At 46.2% G+C, this 26170-nt stretch overlaps 2 protein-coding genes across 5 annotated transcripts in view; both read right to left on the reverse strand.

Annotated features, from left to right (window-relative positions):
• The window catches only part of RNF224 (ring finger protein 224), a 92950-nt gene extending 81978 nt beyond the window's left edge, over nt 1–10972 (reverse strand). The window contains exon 1 of the mRNA XM_073640506.1: nt 5830–10972. The gene's annotated coding sequence lies outside the window, so the exon portion shown is untranslated. The remainder of the gene's footprint in view (nt 1–5829) is intronic.
• Nucleotides 10973–11664: 692 nt separating this feature from the next.
• On the reverse strand, nt 11665–21253 carry CYSRT1 (cysteine rich tail 1). Of its 4 annotated transcripts, none has more exons than XM_073640507.1 (3): nt 21108–21235; nt 18148–18295; nt 11665–13322 (listed from the first exon to the last, which is right to left on the reverse strand). In XM_073640507.1, exon 3 carries the CDS (start codon nt 13256–13258, stop codon nt 12845–12847), a length of 414 nt encoding a protein of 137 aa, XP_073496608.1. In that variant the 5' UTR covers nt 13259–13322; nt 18148–18295; nt 21108–21235; the 3' UTR covers nt 11665–12844. The 4 variants fall into 4 exon arrangements, with proteins under 4 accessions (XP_073496608.1, XP_073496609.1, XP_073496610.1 ...); XM_073640508.1 differs by having other exon boundaries at nt 21103–21127; XM_073640509.1 differs by lacking the exon at nt 18148–18295 and having other exon boundaries at nt 21108–21253.
• Nucleotides 21254–26170: the final 4917 nt, after the last annotated feature.

A 26170-nucleotide genomic window follows, 5' to 3' on the forward strand; every position in this document is an offset into this window, starting at 1 on the left:
GAGCGGGAGGAAGCCGCCGGGCACGGAGCGGAGAGGTGAGGGGAACGGCGTCCCTGCCTAGCAGGAGGCAGGGACGCCGACGCTACAATGTGGTTTATTAGGATGCTCACTTCTCTGTATTAGAGTGCACTCCGTAGTGTATATGGTTTATTAGAATGCTCACTTCTCTCTATTAGAGCTCATTCTGTAGTGTAGATTGTTTATTAGGATTCTCACTTCTCTGTATTAGAGCTCACTCCGTAGTATACATGGTTTATTAGAATGGTCACTTCTCTATATTAGAGCTCATTCTATACTGTATATGGTTTATTAGAATGCTCACTTCTTTAAATTAGAGCTCACTCTGTAGTGTATATGGTTTATTAGGATGCTCACATCTCTTTATTAGAGCACATTCTGTATTGTATATGGTTTATTAGGATGCTCACATCTCTATATTAGAGCACAGTCTAGTGTATATGGTTTATTAGAATGCTCATTTCTCTGTATTAGAGCTCACTCTGCAGTGTATATAGTTTATTAGGATGCGCACTTCTCTATATTAGAGCTCACTCTGTAGTGTACACTGTGTGCAGAATTATTAGGCAAGTTGTATTTTAGAGGATTATTTTTATTATTGATCACCAATTATGTTCTCAATCAACTGAAAAGACTCATAAATATCCAAGCTTAATATTTTTGGAAGTTGGAGTGTTTTTTTTTAGATTTGGCTATCTTAGGAGGATATCTGTTTGTGCAGGTAACTATTACTGTGCAGAATTATTAGGCAACTTAATAAAAACCAAATATAATCCCATCTCACGTGTTTATTTTCACCAGGTAAACCAATATCAGTGCCCAAAATTTAGAAATAAACATTTCTGACATGCAAAAACAAAAAACAAAAAAATTAGTGATGAATATAGCTACCTTTCTTTATGATGACACTCAACAGCCTTCCATCCATAGATTCTGTCAGTTGCTTGATCTGTTTTCGATCAACATTGCGTGCAGCAGCCACCACAGTCTCCCAGACACTGTTCCCAGAGGTGTACTGTTTTCCCTCCCTGTAGATCTCACATTTTATGATGGAGCACAGGTTCTCTATGGGGTTCAGATCAGGTGAACAAGGGGGCCATGTCATTATTTTTTCTTCTTTTAGACCTTTACTGGCCAACCACGCTGTGGAGTAGTTGGATGCATGTGATGGAGCATTGTCCTTCATGAAAATCATGTTTTCCTTGAACGATACCGACTTCTTCCTGTACCACTGCTTGAAGAAGTTGTCTTCCAGAAACTGGCAGTAGGTCTGGGAGTTGAGCTTCACTCTATCCGCAACTCGAAAAGGTCCCACAAGTTCATCTTTGATACCAGCCCATACCAGTACCCCACCTCCACCTTGCTGGCGTCTGAGTCGGAGTGGAGCTCTCTGCCCTTTACTGATCCAGCCTCTGGCCCATCCATCTGGCCCATCAAGAGTCACGCTCATTTCATCAGTCCATAAAACCTTTGAAAAATCAGTCTTAAGATATTTCTTGACCCATTCTTGACGTTTTATCTTATGTTTCTTGTTCAAAGGTGGTCATTTTTCAGCCTTCCTTACCTTGGCCATGTCCCTGAGTATCGCACACCTTGTGCTTTTTGATACTCCAGTAACGTTGCAGCTCTGAAATATGGCAAAACTGGTGGCGAATGGCATCTTGGCAGCTTCACGCTTGATTTTCCTCAATTCATGGACAGTTATTTTGCGCCTTTTTTGGCCAACACGCTTCTTGTGACCCTGTTGCCTATTTGCCATGAAACGCTTGAATGTTCCGTGATCACGCTTCAAAAGTTTGGAAATTTCAAGACTGGTGAATCCCTCTGCGAGACATCTCACAATTTTGGACTTTTCAGTGCCCGTCAAATCTCTCTTCTGACCCATTTTGCCAAAGGAAAGAAGTTGCCTAATAATTAAGCACACCTTATATAGGATGTTGATGTCATTAGTCAACACCCCTCCTCATTACAGAGATGCACATCACCAGATTTACTTAATTGGTAGTTGGCTCTCAAGCCTATGCAGCTTGGAGTAGGACAACATGTATAAAAAGTATCAAAGTGATCAAAATACGCATTTGCCTAATAATTCTGCATGCAGTGAATATGGTTTATTAGGATGCTCACGTATCTATATTAGAGCTCACTCTGTAGTGTATATGGTTTATTAGGATGCTCACTTCTCTGTATTAGAGCTCACTCTGTAGTGTATATGGTTTATTAGGATGGTCACTATTCTGTATTAGAGCTCACTCTGCAGTGTATATGGTTTATTAGGATGCTCACTTCTCTATATTAGAGCTCACTCAGAGGGATATAGCTTATTGGAATGCTCACTGCTCTGTATTAGAGCTCACTCTATAGTGTATATGGTTTATTAGAATGCTCAATTCTCTGTATTAGAGTGCACTCCATAGCGTACATGGTTTATTAGAATGCTCACTTCTCTGTATTAGAGCTTATTCTGCAGTGTATATGGTTTATTAGAATGCTCACTTCTCTATATCAGAGCTCATTCTGTAGTGTATATGGTTTATTAGGATTCTCACTTCTCTGTATTAGAGCTCACTCTGTTGTGTATATGGTTTATTAGAATGCTCACTGCTCTGTATTAGAGCTTATTCTGTAGTGTATATGGTTTATTAGAATGCTCACTTCTCTATATTAGAGCTCATTCTGTAGTGTATATGGTTTATTAGGATGCTCACTTCTTTGTATTAGAGCTCACTCTGTAGTGTATATGGTTTATTAGAATGCTCACTTCTCTGTTTTAGAGTGCACTCCGTAGTTTATATGGTTTATTAGAATGCTCACTTGTCTATATTAGAGCTCACTCTGTAGTGTATATGGTTTATTAGAATTCTCACTTCTCTATATTAGAGCTTATTCTATAGTGTATATGGTTTATTAGAATGCTCACTTCTTTGTATTAGAGTGCACTCCGTAGCGTATATGGTTTATTAGGATGCTCACTTCTCTGTATTAGAGCTTATTCAGTAGTTTATATGGTTTATTAGGATTCTCACTTCTCTGTATTAGAGTGCACTCCGTAGCGTATATGGTTTATTAGGATGCTCACTTTTCTGTATTAGAGCTCACTCTGCAGTGTATATGGTTTATTAGGATGCTCACTTCTCTGTATTAGAGCTCACTCTGCAGTGTATATGGTTTATTAGGATGCGCACTTCTCTGTATTAGAGCTCACTCTGTTGTGTATATGGTTTATTAGGATGCTCACTTCTCTGTATTAGAGTGCACTCCGTAGCGTATATGGTTTATTAGGATGCTCACTTTTCTGTATTAGAGCTCACTCTGCAGTGTATATGGTTTATTAGGATGCTCACTTCTCTGTATTAGAGCTCACTCTGTAGTGTTTATGGTTTATTAGGATGCTCACTTCTCTGTATTAGAGTGCACTCCGTAGCGTATATGGTTTATTAGGATGCTCACTTTTCTGTATTAGAGCTCACTCTGCAGCGTATATGGTTTATTAGAATACTCACTTTTCTGTATTAGAGCTCACTCTGCAGTGTATATGGTTTATTAGGATGCTCACTTTTCTGTATTAGAGCTCACTCTGCAGTGTATATGGTTTATTAGGATGCTCACATCTTTATTCTTTATATTAGAGTGCACTCAGAGGGATTGAGGTTATTAGAATGCTCACATCTCTGTAGTAAAGCAAAAAGGAAGGAGCTCCCCAAACTTGCTTGTACACTAGGAACTGGAGTACTTGGAGTCGGTGGGTGCTGAATGTTGCTGATGGAGCACAGCAAACCATGGAGAAAATGAGTACGTAGTGCAACACAATCATCCGGTAAGATAAAGACTTCTTTATTTGATAATCGTGAAAACATGTGGAACCTTACAAAATGCAGTGTTAAAACTGACTCGTTTCTGACACAAAGTGCCCTTAATCATAGTATGCGAGAGAATCATGAGAGTCTCATTTTAAACTTGCAAGAACCTGAAACAATAAATAAATAACCAAACAAGAAATCTCTGCCTGGATATATAAAACATACTACGAAATGCCAATGCAGAACAATGACAACTAATATACATTAAAAAGATTGTTTTTTTAAATTCATACCATCAGGGAAGTTCGTGTTGAGAGTTAATATCCAAAAAGCCTCATGTAGGACTATGTGTCTCCGCCAGCTCCATCCCCTTTTGGGGTAGGGCACCTTTTCAATGCCATAAAACTTCAAATGTGTTATCACTATCATGCGTAGTTACTAGTGATGATTGAGTATGCCTCATTAACCCTTTTGGCGAGCACGCTCGGGTGCTCGCCGAGTATTTTGGCGTGCTCGGCGTTTCATTCATTGTCGCCGCGCCTGCAAGTGTCACAGCTGGTAGACAGTCGTTGCATATGCAGAGATAGCCAAAATACTCGGCGAGCAACCGAGCGTGCTCGCCAAAAGGGTTAATGAGGCATACTCGATCATCACTACTTGTTACAAAATGTCTAGCAGCACCTGAATAGGAACTGTTCTTATTATCTATATTTGAAAGGTGCTCAGCGACACGTCTTTTAAGCTTTCTAGTTTTGCATCCTATGTATCGTGTGTTATTTATGGGACTTCCAGTCCAGACATTTGATTTCTGCTTCCTCCTCTGTTCTTCGGCATGACAGAATTCATATTTGCAGAATAGACTATTTTTATGTTCCATCTGCTTCACCTCTGCGTTTGGCGTCCCATTGATCATGAATACAGCGATACGTAACATAGGATAAAGTTGCTTCTCAGCACAAAGCCGGTATTCATCTCACAGTAGCCAAACAAAGTCTGTCATTGTCAGGTTCCTCCTGCAAAGACAGGGCTTACACATAACATGCAGGTTCTCCATTGTGACCGCCAGACAATCCCCATCTGTCACGCTCTCCTTGGACCTGTCATTGTACAGTAAATACCTGCAGTGAATGACTCTATAGTCTGAGCTGTCCCTCCTGCCACAATGCTCGCTTGTTCTGCAATGGATCCTACTCGACATATACTTTAAAGGTGGAACTTTGGATGACTAGCTACTAGGATGCATGTGGGCTGTTATATCTCACTGTAGGATGGTGCAAATATAGGAGGAACATGCACAAAACTAGACAATGTAGCGAGAAGTGTAAGGGAATTTAATGCACAATCTTACTATGAAAAGTGTAGAGAGAAGAGCGGAAGCGGGGTATAACTTGGAAAATATTGCAACTTTGTCTTGTTACAGTAGGAAGGACAGCACTGGAGCACAAAATGCTGCTCTGTCAGTTGACATACTGTGAAGAGGAATATTTACAAATGCCTTTAAAATGTTACTATGTGGATGGAGACGAGCTTTAAAGGTGTTTCCAGATTGGAAAACCACTGGCCTCATCTGCAGCTTGTTTTAAAATAAAAAAAAATAAATAAAAAAAATGTTGTCTACTTGCCCTCCCCCGGTCCAGCACGGAGTCTTCACCTCTGCTACTGGTGGTGTCTGTTATTGTCTGCAGCACTGACGTCACGTAGACAGCGCTGCAGCCAATCATTGAGCTCAGAGCCTCAGGCCATTAACTCGGGCAGTCGCTGAGCTCAGTTTTTGGCTGAAGCGGTGTCAGACAATAACAGACTGAGCATCAGTGGAGACTCCGCCTTGGACCTGGGGAGTGGGAATAAAGCACTGCTCTTTTTTATTTTAAACAAACTGCAGCTGGGTGAGAGGGTTTTATCAAAAGCAGAAAACCGCTTTAATTTACCAGTTTTGCAAATATCTTCCTTTTCTGTATTGTATGTCTACTGCAGTCACATCCAGAGCTGCATTCAAAATTCTGCTGCTTACCTGTTAGTTCTTAGGTTGTAAGACCTGCCATAACGACTGTTCCTTATTGCCTCTAGACGTCGTGCTCTGCTGTGTGACAGTTTTCGGGAGTGACTGCTCGGTGATACTTTGCTTCGCTCAGGTCTTTGTTAATGAAGTGTCTCGTGGTAATGACCTTCACTTCCTGTCAATGATGCCTGTCCATTTAATGGGATCTTTTATTGCAGCCAGGAAAATTTCTAAACTTGAGTGTAGATAGAGAACTCAGAAAGTGGGTACTTATGGGTAATGATTAACCCCGATTATAGTCATGAGTGTTTAGGTGGTTACTGTTCACCCAGCAGGAAGACTGCACCCGTCATGGAGAGTCATCAGTGGGTTAATCAGCTGAATCCTCTCATAAACGCAAGTTTTACAGTTCTTCTTGCAAAAAAAATTAATCTGCGATAGAGAAGATCTGCTGAAATCCCACAAAGGATTCCGACAGCCACCACCAGGTGGAGCTGCTGCAATGTCTTATGTGACTCTAATGGATGTTGCATAACTATGTATGCAGAGCACTCCCCCTAGTGGAGGCTGCAGACAAGCAGGATCTTATCAGCAGCAGTGATCATTATAGTCATTGCTCCTCCAATCATAAGAAAACACAACCTCTGCCCTCTGCCCTGGACTTCACTAAATCTCAGCGATTAAGACGATTTTATTATCTGTTATCGGAACTTTCTCTAAGGGACAAGATTCTGTCCTGATTTATACCTGGCTGTAGAGTTGTATAAGTGACAACGATCAGCTGCCACCCCAATACATGCTATGTGATTTCAGATCCTATATTATTAATGGTTAGAGGATCCCAAAAATGATCTAAAATCTATAGGGACTGGCAGATTATATGGCAAAATAAGCAAAGTATGAAACAAACTTTTTATTTTATCCAAGATTGGAGGCGTCATTTGTGGGGTTGGTGGATGGTATCCGTTTTAGTCAAGCTAAGTGAATAGCTGTTCAGCTGAAAATTATGTCAAGGACAAACTTTTAGGGTACAGGGCATGGACTTGGGGTACAGGACAATGACATGTTGACGCTTGGGATACAGGTGGGTGTAGACAAGACAGAACAGGGCCCCTGTGCAAGAACTGTATTTGGGCTGTTTGTAGTCCAATAGTTTCTCATAATATACTCATTTATGTGTCCGTGATGGAGGATGCTGTCTTCTTTGGAGGTGGAAAAGGCCCCTTCACTTCTTGGACCTCTGTGAGGCTGCACCCCTCGGGTATCTGACACTGCGTACAGGTCAATGATACCGACACATGGGGCAGGTCAATGATACCGACACATGGGGTACCAGATAATGGTGCTGAAGCTTGAGGGACACTGGGGGTACAGGATAATGACGCTGACACTCTGGGCACGGGATAATGACACTGGGGGTACAGGATAATGACGCTGACACTCTGGGCACGGGATAATGACACTGGGGGTACAGGATAATGACGCTGACACTCGGCACGGGATAATGACACTGGGGGTACAGGATAATGACGCTGACACTCTGGGCACGGGATAATGACACTGGGGGTACAGGATAATGACGCTGACACTCTGGGCACGGGATAATGACGCTGACACTCTGGGCATGGGATAATGACACTGGGGGTACAGGATAATGACGCTGACACTCTGGGCACGGGATAATGACACTGGGGGTACAGGATAATGACGCTGACACTCTGGGCACGGGATAATGACACTGGGGGTACAGGATAATGACGCTGACACTCTGGGTATGGGATAATGACACTGGGGGTACAGGATAATTACGCCACCGTTGTTTCGGACATATGATTTTCCTTGTGGCTCAGGGTTGGTGCAGTCATTATTCCTTGCTGAGTGGCTTTCTGCTGGGGATTACTGAAGTTTTATGTTTCCAGGACGACAGTTTCAACAGTTTGTAATTATCTTTGGGGTTTTTTACTCTCAGAACAATGTGACCTTTGGCCCCTCTCGCTTTTTGCTGTCTTTATTGAGTCCCCATGTGGGACTTGTACATTGAGGCGACCGTTCTAGGATTTTCCTAAGGACGTTCCATAAATCTGATGAGGTTATCTGTGCCTTTGTACAGCTGATCCTTCACTAGGTCTCTTCACCTGTGATATTAGTGGTCAGATGTAGGTAAACATTCGGCCAGACGACTGTCAGTGGATGGTCGCCTTTTACTCCTCAGGTAATTTTGGACATTCAGCCAGGCACTAGTTGACTGGTATATTAAAAGTCTTTCCTGTTCATTGTTGATATTGCTAGTCGCATCCTGGGGCGTCAGTTTCAGTTCGTTTTGAGAGAGAATGGTGGCTCTGAACATGGTTCTTAACAACCAAACCGTCCCCCATCATTCAGATCAGAGGCTCAGTGCAGAACAAACGTCACCCACCGTCCCCCATCATTCAGATCAGAGGCTCAGGGCAGAATAACCAAACGTCACCCACCGTCCCCCATCATTCAGATCAGAGGCTCAGGGCAGAATAACCAAACGTCACCCACCGTCCCCCATCATTCAGATCAGAGGCTCAGTGCAGAACAAACGTCACCCACCGTCCCCCATCATTCAGATCAGAGGCTCAGGGCAGAATAACCAAACATCACCCACCGTCCCCCATCATTCAGATCAGAACAACCAAACGTCACCCACCGTCCCCCATCATTCAGATCAGAGGCTCAGGGCAGAATAACCAAACATCACCCACCGTCCCCCATCATTCAGATCAGAACAACCAAACGTCACCCACCGTCCCCCATCATTCAGATCAGAGGCTCAGGGCAGAATAACCAAATGTCACCCACCGTCCCCCATCATTCAGATCAGAGGCTCAGGGCAGAATAACCAAACATCACCCACCGTCCCCCATCATTCAGATCAGAGGCTCAGGGCAGAATAACCAAACATCACCCACCGTCCCCCATCATTCAGATCAGAACAACCAAACGTCACCCACCGTCCCCCATCATTCAGATCAGAGGCTCAGTGCAGAACAAACGTCACCCACCGTCCCCCATCATTCAGATCAGAGGCTCAGGGCAGAATAACCAAACATCACCCACCGTCCCCCATCATTCAGATCAGAACAACCAAACGTCACCCACCGTCCCCCATCATTCAGATCAGAGGCTCAGGGCAGAATAACCAAACATCATCCACCATCCCCCATCATTCAGATCAGAGGCTCAGTGCAGAACCTGCATGTGACTGAGGGTTTTCTCCATCTACTACAATCACAATAAGGAACAACATGTTCTTGCTCACAGTAGCACAGATAATAGATGTGGTGACCGTTTGGCCACGTTCCCAACATTTTTCAAATTTCTCCATTGTTTTTGACAGAGACAGGCAAAATGCGAATCATTGCTTCATTCAATATGCTCGAATCCTAGGAATTTGCTGTGCACACCCATACAAAGGCATAGACCCATTAAAAGGGGTATTTCAGCATGAGTATCACCTATGTGGAGGTTCAGCGATAGTGCACTGGTTCTACCCATGGCTGCGAGTCTGTGACCAGGAGCAGCTGCACCTTACTGCAGAGCATGGCCGAGAGCAGCCCTTCAGTGTCAGCCCAGGGCAGCAGGGAGCCTGTGTGACCGGGGAAGGTGCTCCTGCCCACAAGTGGGGGGACATAATTTACACTGAGAAAATCCCAGAAATGGGGCCTACCACAGTCTAAGGCTATGTTCACACGTTGCATTTTTGCAGATTTTACAGTACCAGCATAGTCTATGAGCTTTCAGAAATCTCATGCACAGTTTTTTTTGTTCCCCTAACTGATTTGGCAATGTGGGTACACATGAGATTTCCAAAATCTCAGACTATGCTGGTACTGTAAAACGCAGCTTAAAATATGCATAAAAAACGCAACAGTTTGCCAAATCTGGGGAAAAAAAACAAATCTGCGTTTTTGCAAAATGCAGCACGTCACTTTCAGCGTTTTTTGCAGCATTGTTCACCCATAGAAAGCAATGGGTAGTACAAAAACGCTGCAGTTTTGGTGCAAACACATGAGGAAGTTAAATCAGGGTTGTTTTTTTTTATATGAACTAAATTTTATCAGTATGCACAAGAGACTAATGATGTACCTTGACGAAAACGCTGCAAAAACTCCGCAAAACCTGTTATTTGGACACTGCTTCTTTACTGCCAAGAGAGCAGGTTTTACCTGCGGGGAAAAAAAAAAAAAACACAGCAAAAGTGTAACGTGTGAACATAGCCTAACTTACCACCTATCCAATGGACAGGTGATAAAGTGGAAATACAATTTAATAAAATTAAAACAATTGCTTTCCAAATTCTCTACTCCCGGCCTGTAGACATTAGAGAGGGGGGGAATCTCCATGAAGGGAACAACTCAGCTGATCTTTTTTTCTCTTTGGCACAACCATCCCATTCCTGTATTCCTTGGTCAGCCGTTCATGGCCACTGCAAGGGAAATGTATGACAGGCTGGAAATTCCCCTGGTGTCCTCCTCCCGGGTCTGGGTACAGATTTGATATGGGGGCACAGGAGCATCACGTTGCATCTCTGCTTATCCATGCTTTGTATACAGAGACGGCTAATGCACCATTAGGTGTAACCACGTCCTCCATACAGGACCAGAATAACTTCTATGCAATGCATACGAGAGCACCACTGTTCACTTCTTAGATAACTCCTAGTGCAAGATTACAGGAGCGTCCACAGCCCATGTACAAGGCGCAAGTAGCGACAGATATTCACATCTTTGCTGCATCCTGCAGGATAATCCTAAGTGTGTAAGTCGTCCCCTATCCACAGGGAGCATTTATCATACATACAAGAATAGACCTTACAGTCCTGTAAAAATGTATACAGTCTGGATGTTTAGGACTTCCTCAATAAACACCATGATGTCACCCGGCAATGACTGTACATTTGTATATATATATATTTGCATACTGTAAAATCCTCTCCCTCAAGCGTACAGGGCTCTGTCAGCAGAGCAAAAGCCACATCACCAGCCAGGGAGGGCTATGGGGCATTTCAGATTGAAAAGGAGCCCGACACCGGATTCATGCTGGCTGAGATCTGAAGATAATATACAAAACACATGCATCTCTCTCTATATCTGTGTGTGTAATATATATATATATATATATATATATATATATATATATATATATATATATATATATATATATATATATATATATATATATATATATATATATATATATATTTTATCACACGCACAGTGATGCTATTTACCCTGGGAATAATCGAGACGTGATGACGATAGGTTTGTTTGACTGCAGATCATGTCTCTGAGCAAACAAAGGAAAAAGTCAGAACCGACCCAGAGATGGGTTTATCGGGAGCTGACAGTAACGTTTTCCATCTAAAGATGTCCAGACTGACAGCTCTCCCCCGACTCCCCCATAAACCCTCTTCTCGAGTCCCCGTTAATGTGTCCCTCTGTGGCGGAAGTGAAGCAAGCCGCTGCCAGACTCACCTGCCTGGAGAACAAAAGGAGCAGGTGATTGATTTTAAAATCAATGCCCAATCCTTATTTTCCCCAAAGGATCAGGAGACCTTAAAGAGGTTGTCCGGGACCATGATCCTTGGGATACATCATTAGTATCAGATTGTTGGGGCCCAACCTGAAACTGATGACTTATTCTGAGACCGCCATCAATCAGCTGCTAGCGACCACCAGGGTACACCCAACACACTGTAGTGGCCGCTCTTGGGTACTGCAGCTCAACTCCTATTGATGTGAATGGGACAAGAGATTCGACCAGAGTCTTTTTTAATTAGAAAAAAAAAATTGAATAAAACATTTACTAGAAAACCCAACATTATTTTACCGTATCATATTTAATTAAAGTTAAAGTCATATATAAAAAGGTAATGGCATTGCACACAAGAGCTGGCTTCATTATAAAAGGCCATATATTAACACTTCGTAGCCCTGAGAAGCACCGAGGAACGATCTCCACTGCCCGAAGAGTCCTTTCTGTTAATCAGGAGCATCAATTACTGAAGATTATCCATTAATAATAGTTATTTCACCTGGCTAAACGTGATAAGGGATGACCTTGTCTCGTTAGTTTAGGAGGAGATGGTCAGTCACCAATGCTGCCCCATTATATGTCTCTCTAGACGGTCTTTAAAGGCGATGTGGCTTTAAAACTACAACCTAATGCCAAGTATCAACTCAGTGATGAATCCTGACAAGTTTCATGGTACTTTACTCCCTTAAACTACACCAGAAAAGTACAAATATACATAATTATTTTCAGTATCTAGAAAAAAAATATATATATAAAAATTAAAAACCTATCTTTCATTGTAGAGAATGTGTGACTTCCATCTCTTCGACAGTCGTCAATCTCCTAAAATATTGTTCCTTCAATTTGCAGATTTAAAACCAGATATTTACATCTGATCTGCCACCGGAGTGCTGCATGAATGAAATACTGTGAGCAGAAAACTTAAAGGGGATGTTCACTTTCGGACTGTTTTTTTTTTTTTTTTCTCTCTTCCTTTTTTTTTTTGTCTGGTCTCAATTCAATCGTTAGTGATATCAAATGAACGCTAAATAAGGATTCATTCTGGGTTTGGATGGATCTAAAATGTATTTTTCCCCATATGGGCAGCATTGGATAAAAGTGAACATCTCCTTTAAATTCGTACAAAACAACTTAAAACATTTTTTTATATTAGAAAAAAATTAGGAATGGATATCCAAAGTCAATAGGTCTCGAAAATTGGATAGATGTTGGCATTACAAATACTATATTATCTTAATTTGGCAATTAAATCTACACCTCAGCGGTAGACCAGCTCCTTGTCATTGCACAAAACATTGGTTCACAGAATGTACCAGAGAACTGGAAGAAGATGATCTCCTTGGATTTTGGTAGACAGGCGAAGGTCCTTCATCACTGACCAATGCACCAACACAGAACATTTCTCCCTTGGAGTCCATTCAATCTTTTTTTTTGTTTTGTGGCTCTGGAAGAGGGTGGCCGAGTATTAGGAGATGACACAGCAGGACTTCCTACAGCACGGACAGCACTTACAACAGGGATAACAGCAGCATGGTTGCTCATCGACGTTCACTTCTTTGTAGTGCTTCTCCAGGTCGATGGTGTACATGGCTTCGGTGTGGCCTCCGTTTTGAGGCTTATTGTTGCCATACGGATTGTAAGGTCTTCTCCACGACTCCTGTGTACGGATTTTATTGCTGTCCGAGTTAGGGAAAGGATTGTTGTTGCTGTAGCCATCTTGTGTAATGTAGGAGGGGTACGTTGGCACCACTGAGGGGTTGGTGATAACTACGCCATCGAGATCCTCACCAAGTGTGTTCCGGATGAAGCTGCTTTTCAGCTGCGCTCGAGGGATGTTCACATTGGCATAAGGATTCTGGATGCTGTCTCCTTTATCCATCTGGGATCTGGTGGTCCTCGGGTTTCACTTAAAGGAGACAATTTTTCTTCAAGGAAAGCAATACCTGTACAGGTGTAAAATACAGTGATTATTACAGGTTCAGTGGTGTGAAGTTTGCACTCACTGCAGAAGTTAAGCTTTCTTACTGAAAGCTTGAAATCTACACAAGTGATGGCATAGGAGTAGTTTCAAAACAGATTTTTTTTTTTTAATAAAAGGAGACTATGCAGTCAAGATCCACTTACCTTGTGTCCTATAATACAGACAAAAACGTGCTACTTATATGGACCAATGAACTATGAAAAAGTGAGAACTACCATACTCAACCCCTGGCATACCCAGAAAGGTATACATCTACCAGTTTGCATGTTCAAAGTCAATAATTTAACATTTATGAAGATGAAAACCCTTTTTAATATCATTCATACAATTTGGGAGGAGCATTCCAGAGAACAGGTGCAGCACAAGAGAAGTCCTATGCATAGCGTATAATGCACAGAAATCAGCCAACAATGCCCTTTGTTTACTTTGTTCAAATCACTGAAGCGTCTTAGAGGCTAATTATCTAACAATGCACATTGTGCTCTAATGTCCAGGGTTTCACCGGGCCTCACATTATATTGACTCAGGGAATCAGTCCAGTCAGTTTCACTGCGTATGTGGAAGGTTTCTACCTACTCACACTTTATGAATATCAGAAAACTAATAACTCGTCATGTGCCGCACTTTGTGACTGCCATCACATCTGTTTTACAGTTTCCATCATGAACAGAAGCTTTGACGCGGTTCTGGATCCATCACCTGTGAGATATCAGTCAACCACTTGGATTCACAATGTAATCTGTTGCGTTCTGCTGCAGAGATTAGCGCTCATTGTTGCGCTGTTCTTCCCGCTGAATATATCACAGGATCTGCGGCAGACACAGATGTGATCACACCCAGAGAGTGGTTTAACTCATTAGTTGTACCCCCCAAACCTCCTCATGCAGCGCACCTGTCTCGTACCCTTCATACATGGACGGGATGTGAAAAGTGATGCATTTCCATAATGCTCGGCCACTCCTGCGAAACTTCCAAACCTAAGATAACATTAGAATATTCTGTATCTCCTTGAGTCACTGAGGCGTGGGCAAGGAAAGGAAATCAGGTCATTATGTTATTATTGGAAGACTGCTTCTTTATCTCCACGGCCCGGTGGTAACAGCTTCACTAGATCCCTACAGGCTTATCTGAAGCCAGGGTGGAACACTGCTGATCAGCAGGTGAACAGACGGTGGCCCGTATTTTGCCTCTCTATTGTGTGTTATGACGTGGAGGGCAACGTCTGCTCGCCCGGATCTGTATTTTATACGCTCCCTGCACCCTCGGCTCAATCTGTTTACTGATAGGCTTCACCTGAGCCAATAAACCTGAACACAATGAGAGCGCACCACAGCAGGGTGCCCAGGGCGTCAGGTATTCCCTTCACCTTTCTGTTTTACTTTGATCCTATGCATCTAAGCCTACCATATGTGATACTGTCAGCTGATCTGGTGTATCACCTGCTGAGCCACTGTATCCAAGTCTTTAATATGCGCTATGTATCCACTGTCCATCAACCTCCCATCCATGTAAAACCTGTCATCAACATTAACAAGTGTTATACAAAGAATGGGATCTTTTCCAGTGTATTCCAGAGCTGTCAAAACCTACAGGCATCTAAACAAATCAGTTTTGCAAGTTCCAGTATCTATACTTATTCACATGCATAAAAGAAAAAATGTATACATTTATTTTTAAATTACGGAACAGAATAAGTGACTGCCAGGAAGCTCTTGTGCTGCTGTTCTCTAGTAAAAAAAAAAACAAAAAACCATCCTGCCCCTTGTTTCACTGCACAGAGTTGGACCTTCCCCCATAGACATGAGAGTATCAGTGGAGACCATCATATTGGGTATCTTCTAAGCTATCTCACATGTGGGGGCTCTCAATATACAGAGGTCACAAGGAAAACACATCTGCTGTTTGACCCTCCCCACTTGTGGGATTCCCAGAAGAGAACAATTGGATGCAATTGTAGGTGTAGTGCCACAAAGATCAGGAGGAACAGGTCAGATGGGGGGCAGTGCCAGAAAGAGATCAGGATGAACAGGCCGGATGGGCAGGGGGGTGCCACAAAGATCAGGAGGAGCAGGCCAGCTGGTGGGGGCAGGGATGCCACAATGAGATCAGGAGGAGCAGGTCAGATAAGGGGGGGGGGGGGGGGGTTGCCACAATGAGATCAGGAGGAACAGGCCGGATGGGGGGGTACCACAATGAGATCAGGAGGAACAGGCCGGATGGGGAGGTGCCATCACAATGAGATCAGGAGGAACAGGCAGGATGGGGGGGGGGGGGGGGTGCCACAACAAGATCAGGAGGAACAGGCCAGATGGGGGGGGGGGGGGGTGCCACCACAATAAGATCAGGAGGAACAGGGCGGATTGGGGTGGGGGGGGGTGCCACAATGAGATCAGGAGGAACAGGCCAGATGAGGGGGGGGGGTGCCACAATAAGATCAAGAGGAACAGGCCAGATTGGGGGGGGGGTGCCACAATGAGATCAGGAGGAACAGGCCAGATGGGGGGGGGGGGGTGCCACAATAAGATCAAGAGGAACAGGCCAGATTGGGGGGGGTGCCACCACAATGAGATCAGGAGGAACAGGCTGGATGGGAGGGGGGAGTGCCACAAAGATCAGGAGGAACAGGCCAGGCAGGATGGCAGTTGACAGGTTAAGAATCCCATCTGCTGCCATTAGGTTGCCCAAAACCGTTGCTTTTAGGATGGTGGGTCACTCCTCATTAATCCTAAGAAGTCCTGAGGGAGACGTGTGCCGGATTTCCACACTCACCCACAGCAGATTTAAGCTGTTATCTGTGTGGTTGCTGGGGTGACGCAAGAACGGGCAGCAGATTCTCTGCAGGACATATGGAATAACCTATGGCAACCTAATAATCTGACCGGAATATAATATTACATACCCTCTGCAGTAACAACATTACCAAAGAGTCCCCAAATAACAGCGCCATACAGTGCCAACCACCACACCTATAATTGTGCCAACCGTGACTCACAGAACTTTCTATACCATAACAGAGCCACCTCGTCCATAATCCTGAAGAAGAAGAGCTTCCCTCTTCATGCCCCCATCAGTACCCATGTCACTGTAGCTGCCCACATTGTCCCTCCCACAATGACTGCCATCTTTCAGTACTTGAGTCATGACACCATCTGGTGTGACAGTCAGCCATGGTGGCCACCTTGCACACGCTGAGGATTGGCAGCTGAGCCGTCAGCGATGTATGACTAGTGAGGAAACCCTGTAAATCCGCAGCATCATTAGCAGCTATTACGGCATAATGAGATGGCTCAGGGTTATGTAATGGATCCAGTCAGGAAGGACTCGAAGCCATGACACCGCGGGAGAAGCAAAGCGACACCACAGGCAGAGGATTAGAGACGCACCTGTGTGCGCGCCTGCCATTGTTACCTAACATCCGATTGTTCTATGAGGGAAAATTATTCATAGGATAGGTGAATGCACTGCATTTCCCTCTGTTATCAGCCAATTCAACTTGGCAGAGGCTGAATTGTCTTTAGAGACCCTCACACCCGTGTACATGGGTTATAAATCCAGCTCTGGTGTTTGCGGATGTGAGGATATTGCACCTTTAATACAGAACAAAGGCCCCCCTGTCTGTCGCTCGTGACAGTTACACCCAACAAACGAAGGTTTACCTCATTACACAGAAACGAGATCCGAGACTAGATAAATAATGCACCGGACGGCTCCGTTCTTCCCTTTCCCCTTCAGTAAGACGTTGCAGTATGGGGTGGCAGTGGCAGGGCTTGTGCTCACGGTGTGGGGGTATACGATTTGCACAGTTATCACCCCTGTGTGCACCCCACCTGTGCCTTATACTCCTTCAAGGGGTTCTTCACTGTGGACAAGGCCCCAACAATAAGCTGATCACGGGGCCACGAGCAAATAAATGGTCCATGGCTGCTGTACCTTGCAAACTGCGCCCTACCTGCCGGCATGCCTGCCTCCTCTCAATTACCCGGTGATGCCGGCAGGTAGGAGGTTTGCAGGGCTCATTTTTTGCAGCACATTTTCAGGAAGATTCTGTCTGAATAAGTCGTGTGCACATATCCCGATAGCAAGCAGGAATTAGGGCACAGTGCAGAGGTACAGCATCTACACCTGTACCCCAGCGCCCCGCGGCCCAGCACCAGGAGGCACAGTCACCTTTAAATATCCATTGAGGTTACACGTCTGTTTATGCTCATAGGTAAATTTATCCTGATTTGCATTTAACATCTGACGTGAATTACCTGAATGCAGCCATCCCCCTACTAGAGGATGGTTATGGATCATTGGTCTCACTATATGACTCTTAGCGATTCATCTGTCAGGGCATGATGAGAGTTGTAGTTACAGACCACTGTTCTAGAATATTCTGCTGCGATATCAAATAGTCTCCTGATTGAAGTCAGAAGATAAAACCCCATAGTGGAGAATATCAAAGCTGTATTCATTCAGGAGAAGGGGGCCAGATTAGACGTCGGCCTTTATGACCCCAGCCTTTAAAGAGTAACTTCCTTCTGTCCAAGAAACCCGAAAGATCACAGTGCAATGAGATAACGAGAACGCTGTGCGGCACAGGGGCAAAGGGCAGAGCATATCATATACACAAACATGTCATATAATCGTCATGTGGCGGACCGATGTCCTCGCTGTCCACCTGGTCAGAACCTCTTGTTAGTTTTGTCGCTTTCCAGAAAGTTTGACATTGCAATCTAAGACTTTAGTAAAGTACAAGGAGTACACTGCCAGGAGGAGGGACAGAGGGATGTGTAGTCTCTCACCTGTGCTGCGGTCATTCCACGGCCAGGGTGTTATTTTGGGGGTAGCAGGGTCTTCTCTCTCCCGTCCAGCACGACCATAGAGAGCAGAGCGATCCCAGGGAAGAACAGCTCAGCATTGAAACTGTTCCACCTGCTGCTGACTTTTCTCCTGAGGGGGAGGGAGGAGGTGAGTTTCTGTAGCAGGAGGGTGTGACGCAGGTTTCACATAGCTCAGTATAAGGAACCATGTAAATCAGCCCACTGTCTGTAGGGTGGGGAGGGGCGGACACGGATCACACACGTACAGGTGACCGCCTGCTCCTAAGCAGAAATAAACCGCATAATAAATGTCAGGTATGGTCTGAGAACTCCAATGTGGCTGACCAATCCAATCACAGAATATCTGACTGCTAAAATATAAAATACTGACCTTGTATGTTCACATGGCGAGTATGCCTTTACATCCAGATTTCCTGCCTGGTGAATATATTTATACTGAGTTTTTCAGGTGGATTTAGGAGCAGATTTTGCTCCATAATTCACATGAAAAAAACCACTTTACATGCTCTGAATAAGCTTCTGGTTGATCTGAGCGAGTAATCGCCTGTAGTGCACATAGTGTTGGGCTTTCTCACTTGTGAATTTTTAGGTGCTTTGCAGTTTTTGTCATTGATTTTGGAAGAGCAGCAGCTTGAAAAGACATATAAAAAAAATAAGTCTCTATGAACATAACCTACCGTGTTCCTGCACGAGAAAATGCTTTAAATTTTACTACTGAATCAATGGACGCAGAAACCTTCCCCAAACAAGCAGATTATGTAAAAACAACAACTGTTTGCAGTGTTTTTCAGGTGGATTTTTCAGGGTGAAAAATTTGTGAATCATCAGCAGAAAATATTCTGCATTTAGGGTACACGAGGAGATACCTCAGGAGTATGTAAATAAGGATTTTTAAGCAGATTCTGCTCTAAAATCTACATAAAAAACCCTTCAAGTATTCTACTGGAAAAATGCATCTGTAGTGCACATTGTGGTTTTTTTTTTTTACATTTTCCATTATTATTAAAAGGAAACTTATTCAAACATGATTGGAAGAATCCGCTCCAAAATCCTTGTAAAAAAAACTCTGTGTGATCATTCCACTAGCGCATTCACTGCAGAAAATATGCTTTATTTTTGCACTATGGGAATTTAGCGTTACAGCATCAGTTTAAAAAAATCTGCTGGGAATCTGTGTGATTTACCCGCGATGCAGATTTTACATCCACAGAATGTCAATCTATGCTGCGGTCGGATCGCACTGTTTGAGGACTAGCCCTTAGGGCTTGTTCCCATGTGGCGCATTCCCTGCTGGACTTAGGGCCTTGTGCAGCATGAAATCCTAGTGCAGGTTACACACATTTCCATGCCTCATGTATCATTCTCTGTGGGTTGTGTGTGTGGAGCGCATGTGTTTCGTACATTACAGGAATTTTAATCCTCTTCACATTGCTGACACCTCATCTCTGCCGTGCTCAGTGTTGTGTCGTGTGTCGTCAGTGCTACATTTGTAACATGAGGATGGATCATATCCGTTCTCCTCACCATACAGCATTCAGTGCATACTCCTCGTCTGTCTGTCCGTCCGCTCTACTTCTTGAACTGGGGTCAACAACCTGTGGTACTGCAGCTTTTGTGAAACTCCCAGCATTTCCTGAACCCTGTTCTAGAAATTTATGGGACCATGATTACATGGCAAGGGACACCATGAAAAGCCATACAATTTAGGCTAAGTTCACATGTCCAGTAATCATCACTGGAGATGGAAAATTAAACATTTAACATATACTGTGAACTTTCAAGTAATCATCTATTTGAAACTGATCCAGTAAGCAAAAAAAAGATCATTTTCAAATGGGAGAAAAACACATGGACGGCTATGTAAGAGATCCGTTTTCAATAAACTTCAGTGTTAAAAAAACAGATCCAATTGAAATCAGTTTTTTTTTTCAGGTGGACAAAAAAGTTATGTCTGCACAACTTTTTCCTCATCAGATTGCTGCTGGATTCGTTCCAACAGGTGATTACTGGACATGTGAACTTAGTCGTAAGTAGCTGCTATCAGGGGAGTAAGCTGCTGACATATCTCTATCAGCAGCTTATCTCCTATGGGAACCAAGGGATTGGGCATGTTGAAATCCATCTGCCTGAGCTTTCTTTCCCTCAGCATCTGCCATCACGGTGGAAGTCAGCTACTTTGGCTGACTGATCAGAGTAGTGATGTCATGATGCCCTTACGATTACATCATTTAATGTACATAACCTCCCGATCTTTGGTTCTTCCTCAGTTACAGTGGCCATTTTTCTATTCTTAGACAACACCTTTAAAGGGATTTCTTAGGAGTTAGTAAAGTTTAATGATACTATCACTGCGCGTGCTCAGACTTTGTAAATAAAGTTTATTGGAACAAACACTGATATTTGCCCACGAATAATAGAAATCCCTTCCCAAGACCACCCTAAGGCCTTTCCCTGCTGCCTGCGGTCTCCAGACCTCACACAGGAGGAGTCGGGATGACTGCGAAGCTGTCAGACATTCTCGGGCATAAATGTGTAAAGTCCTTGGAGGACAGGACGCGGTGACACTCCTGCAGGTGACGGGTAATTTGCTGCCTTCATGCAGCTCGTTGTTTCCTCGGTCTTGTAATGTAAGAAGTGGGTGATCTGAGTCCGGTCCTATGTACTGACAGTAAGCTTCCTTTGTCCCGGCTCCCTCTCCGGCATTCATATTAGCTCTGCTGTTGCGAAGTTTTAAAAAGCTGCTGACAACCTCTGCAAACTTATAATGGCGGATATTATAGTTGTCAATCAGCTTTCACAGGAACAGATCATTTTTACCAGGCTTATTGGAGATTTCTTAATGTTAGGGCTGAATGCTCATCATTCCGTCCCCGTACATCTCCGGCCCCTTGCGGGTAGGGTCGTCGCTCTGCATACCTCACCTGATGCAGTAAAGACGTCACTGATGAAGACAACTGTGAAATCCTGGAGCTCCACCAACCACTGCCCGACCCTGCAGGAATGTGGTCCGACACCTTACAATGCTGTCACACAGTGCCCGGAGATACCAAGAGGCGGGACGCCATCCGCTGATAAAATCTCGCTCCACCCGAATCTCCATGTGATCAGATATTATTTTCTTCCTCCTGTTTGTTATTTCATGGTGTGATCCTCAGTGTGACCTGACTTCCCCTATGGATACAACACATGCGAGCTCCACAGTGCCCTGAGCTTTTATTGGAAATAGAAAGGTCATTTTTAATAGGGTTTCTATTGAGTTTTAAGACTCAACATTGGAGACTGATCATTGGTGCAGTGACTGCTGGGGCACCCCCTGATCCTGAGAGAATGGGGGTGATGATCGGTGCCAGAACTGAGTCATAGCTGGGGTGTCCGTCACCTTGAGCAAACATTCATTTAACTGCACAAACTTTGCACTTAGCCAGGCCTAGACATGTGTGTATGTGTGTACCCCCTTCCCACCGGCAACCATGCCTCTTGCACTGACTGCCCCCATAGCTACGCACATGGTAAACATACAGATTATTACCACTTGGAAGGCAACTGTTCTGTCCAGGATCACATAGATCGATGAGGCTCGGGAATCTCCAGTGCAGAAACTCACAGGAACAAGGTTCAAGTGCGTTGGGCACTGTGGCTGGTAACTGGGGCACTGTGGCTGGTAACTGGGGCGCTGTGGCTGGTAACTGGGGCGCTGTGGCTGGTAACTGGGGCGCTGTGGCTGGTAACTGGGGCGCTGTGGCTGGTACTGGGGCACTGTGGCTGGTAACTGGGGCACTGTGACTGGTAACTGGGGCACTGTGGCTGGTAACTGGAGCACTGTGGCTGGTAGTGGGGGACTGTGGCTGGTAACTGGAGCGCTGTGCCTGGTAGTGGGGCACTGTGGCTGGTGACTGGGGCACTGTGGCTGGTGACTGGGGCACTGTGGCTGGTAGTGGGGCACTGTGGCTGGTAACTGGGACACTGTGGCTGGTAGTGGGGGACTGTGGCTGGTAGTGGGGCACTGTGGCTGGTAACTGGTGCGCTGTGGCTGGTACTTGGGACACTGTGGCTGGTAACTGGGGCGCTGTGGCTGGTAACTGGGGCGCTGTGGCTGGTAACTGGGGCACTGTGGCTGGTAACTGGGGCACTGTGGTTGGTAACTGGAGCACTGTGGCTGGTAACTGGGACACTGTGGCTGGTAGTGGGGGACTGTGGCTGGTAACTGGGGCACTGTGGCTGGTAACTGGAGCGCTGTGCCTGGTAGTGGGGCACTGTGGCTGGTGACTGGGGCACTGTGGCTGGTAACTGGGGCACTGTGGCTGGTAGTGGGGCACTGTGGCTGGTAACTGGTGCGCTGTGGCTGGTAATTGGGACACTGTGGCTGGTAACTGGGGCGCTGTGGCTGGTAACTGGGGCACTGTGGCTGGTAACTGGGGCACTGTGGCTGGTAACTGGAGCACTGTGGCTGGTAACTGGGACACTGTGGCTGGTAGTGGGGGACTGTGGCTGGTAACTGGGGCACTGTGGCTGGTAACTGGAGCGCTGTGCCTGGTAGTGGGGCACTGTGGCTGGTGACTGGGGCACTGTGGCTGGTAACTGGGACACTGTGGCTGGTAGTAGGGCACTGTGGCTGGTAACTGGGGCGCTATGGCTGGTAATTGGGGCACTGTGGCTGGTAGTGGGGCACAGTGGCTGGTACTGTGGCACTGTGGCTGGTAATTGGGGCATTGTGGCTGGTAATTGGTGCATTGTGGCTGGTAGTGGGGCACTGTGGCTGGTAATTGGGGCATTGTGGCTGGTAGTGGGGCACTGTGGCTGGTAATTGGGGCATTGTGGCTGGTAGTGGGGCACTGTGGCTGGTAACTTGGACACTGGCTGGTAACTGGGGCGCTGTGGCTGGTAACTGGGGAACAGTGGCTGGTAACTGGGGCACTGTGACTGATAGTGGGGCACTGTGGCTGGTACTGGGGCACTGTGCTGGTAACTGGGGCACTGTGGCTGGTAGTGGGACACTGTGGCTGATAATTGGGGCACTGTGACTGGTAGTGGGGCACTGTGGCTGGTACTGGGGCACTGTGGCTGGTAACTGGGGCACTGTGGCTGGTAGTGGGACACTGTGGCTGGTAACTGGGGCACTGTGACCGGTAGTGGGGCTCTGTGGCTGGTAACTGGGACACTGTGGTTGGTAGTGGGGCACTGGGGCTGGTAACTGGGGCGCTGTGGCTGGTAGTGGGGCACTGTGGCTGGTAACTGGGGCACTGTGGCTGGTAACTGGGACACTGTGGCGGGTAACTGGGGCACTGTGACTGGTAACTGGGGCACTGTGGCTGGTAGTGGGGCACTGTGACTGGTAACTGGGACAAAGCGGCTGGTAACTGGGACACTGTGGCTGGTAACTGGGGCGCTGTGGCTAGTAACTGGGGCGCTGTGGCTGGTAGTGGGGCACTGTGGCTGGTAACTGGGGCACTGTGGCTGGTAACTGGGGCACTGTGGCTGGTAACTGGGACACTGCGGCTGGTAACTGGGACACTGTGGCTGGTAGTGGGGCACTGTGGCTGGTAACTGGGGCACTGTGGCTGGTAACTGGGGCACTGTGGCTGGTACTGGGGCACTGTGACTGGTAACTGGGACACTGTGGCTGGTACTGGGGCACTGTGGCTGGTAGTGGGGCACTGTGGCTGGTAACTGGGGCACTGTGGCTGGTACTGGGGCACTGTGACTGGTAACTGGGACACTGTGGCTGGTACTGGGGCACTGTGGCTGGTACTGGGGCACTGTGGCTGGTAACTGGGACACTGTGGCTGGTAACTGGAGCACTGTGGCTGGTGACTGGGGCACTGTGGCTGGTAACTGGGGCACTGTGGCTGGTTACTGGGGCACTGTGGCTGGTAACTGGGGCACTGTGGCTGGTACTGGGGCACTGTGGCTGGTAACTGGGGCACTGTGGCTGGTACTGGGGCACTGTGGCTGGTAACTGGAGCACTGTGGCTGGTAGTGGGGGACTGTGGCTGGTAACTGGAGCGCTGTGCCTGGTAGTGGGGCACTGTGGCTGGTGACTGGGGCACTGTGGCTGGTGACTGTGGCACTGTGGCTGGTAGTGGGGCACTGTGGCTGGTAACTGGTGCGCTGTGGCTGGTAATTGGGGCGCTGTGGCTGGTAACTGGGGCACTGTGGCTGGTAACTGAGGCACTGTGGCTGGTAACTGGGGCACTGTGGCTGGTAACTGAGGCACTGTGGCTAGGGCACTGTGGCTGGTAGTAGGGCACTGTGGCTGGTAACTGGGGCGCTATGGCTGGTAATTGGGACACTGTGGCTGGTAGTGGGGCACAGTGGCTGGTACTGTGGCACTGTGGCTGGTAATTGGGGCATTGTGGCTGGTAACTGGGACACTGTGGCTGGTAACTGGGACACTGTGACTGGTAACTGGGGCACTGTGGCTGGTACTGGGGCACTGTGACTGGTAACTGGGACACTGGCTGGTACTGGGGCACTGTGGCTGGTACTGTGGCACTGTGGCTGGTAATTGGGGCATTGTGGCTGGTAACTGGGACACTGTGGCTGGTAACTGGGGCACTGTGGCTGGTACTGGGGCACTGGGACTGGTAACTGGGACACTGTGGCTGGTACTGGGGCGCTGTGGCTGGTAGTGGGGCACTGTGGCTGGTAACTGGGGCACTGTGGCTGGTAACTGGGACACTGGCTGGTAACTGGGGCACTGTGGCTGGTAACTGGGGCACTGTGGCTGGTACTGGGGCACTGTGACTGGTAACTGGGACACTGTGGCTGGTACTGGGGCACTGTGGCTGGTAGTGGGGCACTGTGGCTGGTAACTGGGACATTGTGGCTGGTACTGGGGCACTGTGGCTGGTACTGGGGCACTGTGGCTGGTAGTGGGGCACTGTGGCTGGTAACTGGGGCACTGTGGCTGGTAACTGGGGCTCTGTGGCTGGTACAGGTATCACTAGTATTGGTAACATCCTGGTAGGTAAAAGGGACTGTGGCTGGGGGCATTGAAGTACTTTGGAAACTTGCCCATATTTTGTTCTGACTGACATTGATGCCTAGGTCACGGTTCGGCTGGCGGGGTCCCTGGTTACACTTGATTTAGGGTTTCCTCCGGGTTCTCTGATTTCCTCCTACATCATAAAGACATACTGATAGGGAATTTAAATTGTGAGCCCCAATGGGGACAGCGATGATAATGTCTGTAAAGCGCTGCGGAATAAGTCAGCGCTATATAAAAAATAAAGATTATTAAAAAGTTATGGGGACAAAACCCTCAGGATTTGTAGTCCTGGGTGCTCTATGTAACCTCCTGGTAGGTCTGGTCAGAGCGGCTCTCAGTCATCCTGGACTACTAATAACAATACCTGATGGACCAGACAGGATTATTTTTACACCATTAATCATTTCCCACAATGTGGAAGTGAAAATCAATGGTCTGTGCTGAAAGGATGAGACAACTGTTCATCGAGGGTAAAACCAGTTTATCTAGTAGGGGGAGGGTCTCCTATTAAGTAACTCCCACCAAAAGCTAAAAGATTTGCCTTCATAGAGATGCACTACAAATCACAGCAGTCGGCTCTGTGTATGCAGGGGGGGGGCGGTGTATGTACATTGTCTCTTTATGTAACGGTGTGACGACTTCTTGGTAGCACAGGTCTTGGTACCAGGGTCTAAGACCCCCTGCCTCCAGAGGACGGCTGTTCTACACAAAATAAATAGCCCACACTTTCAAGACCTTGTATAAATTTCCCAAAAAGTCCAAAAGAGCATAGGTGCACACGAAGATGTATTATGGATATGTTCTGAAGGAAGGGCACATTGGATATGTCACCTCACCATCCCTTCGCCAGTCCAGGTCCACCCTACATCCAGATCAGTGGAGCCCCCTGACTGTATGGCAGATACATTACAGCAGTACATATAATATACAGACTTTGATCAGCCATTCACATAATTAACCCAAGATTATTACATCAACCACCATGTGCACCACATC

Source organism: Phyllobates terribilis, unplaced genomic scaffold (assembly GCF_046119375.1).
Source record: "Phyllobates terribilis strain yellow unplaced genomic scaffold, ASM4611937v1 Scaffold_7__3_contigs__length_470593459, whole genome shotgun sequence".
In the NCBI taxonomy this organism is placed as follows: domain Eukaryota; kingdom Metazoa; phylum Chordata; class Amphibia; order Anura; family Dendrobatidae; genus Phyllobates; species Phyllobates terribilis.

What these genes read in the sequence shown, in the direction of transcription:
- CYSRT1 (XM_073640509.1), bottom strand. Translation starts at nt 13,258, where the DNA reads ATGGATAAAGGAGACAGCATCCAGAATCCTTATGCCAATGTGAACATC.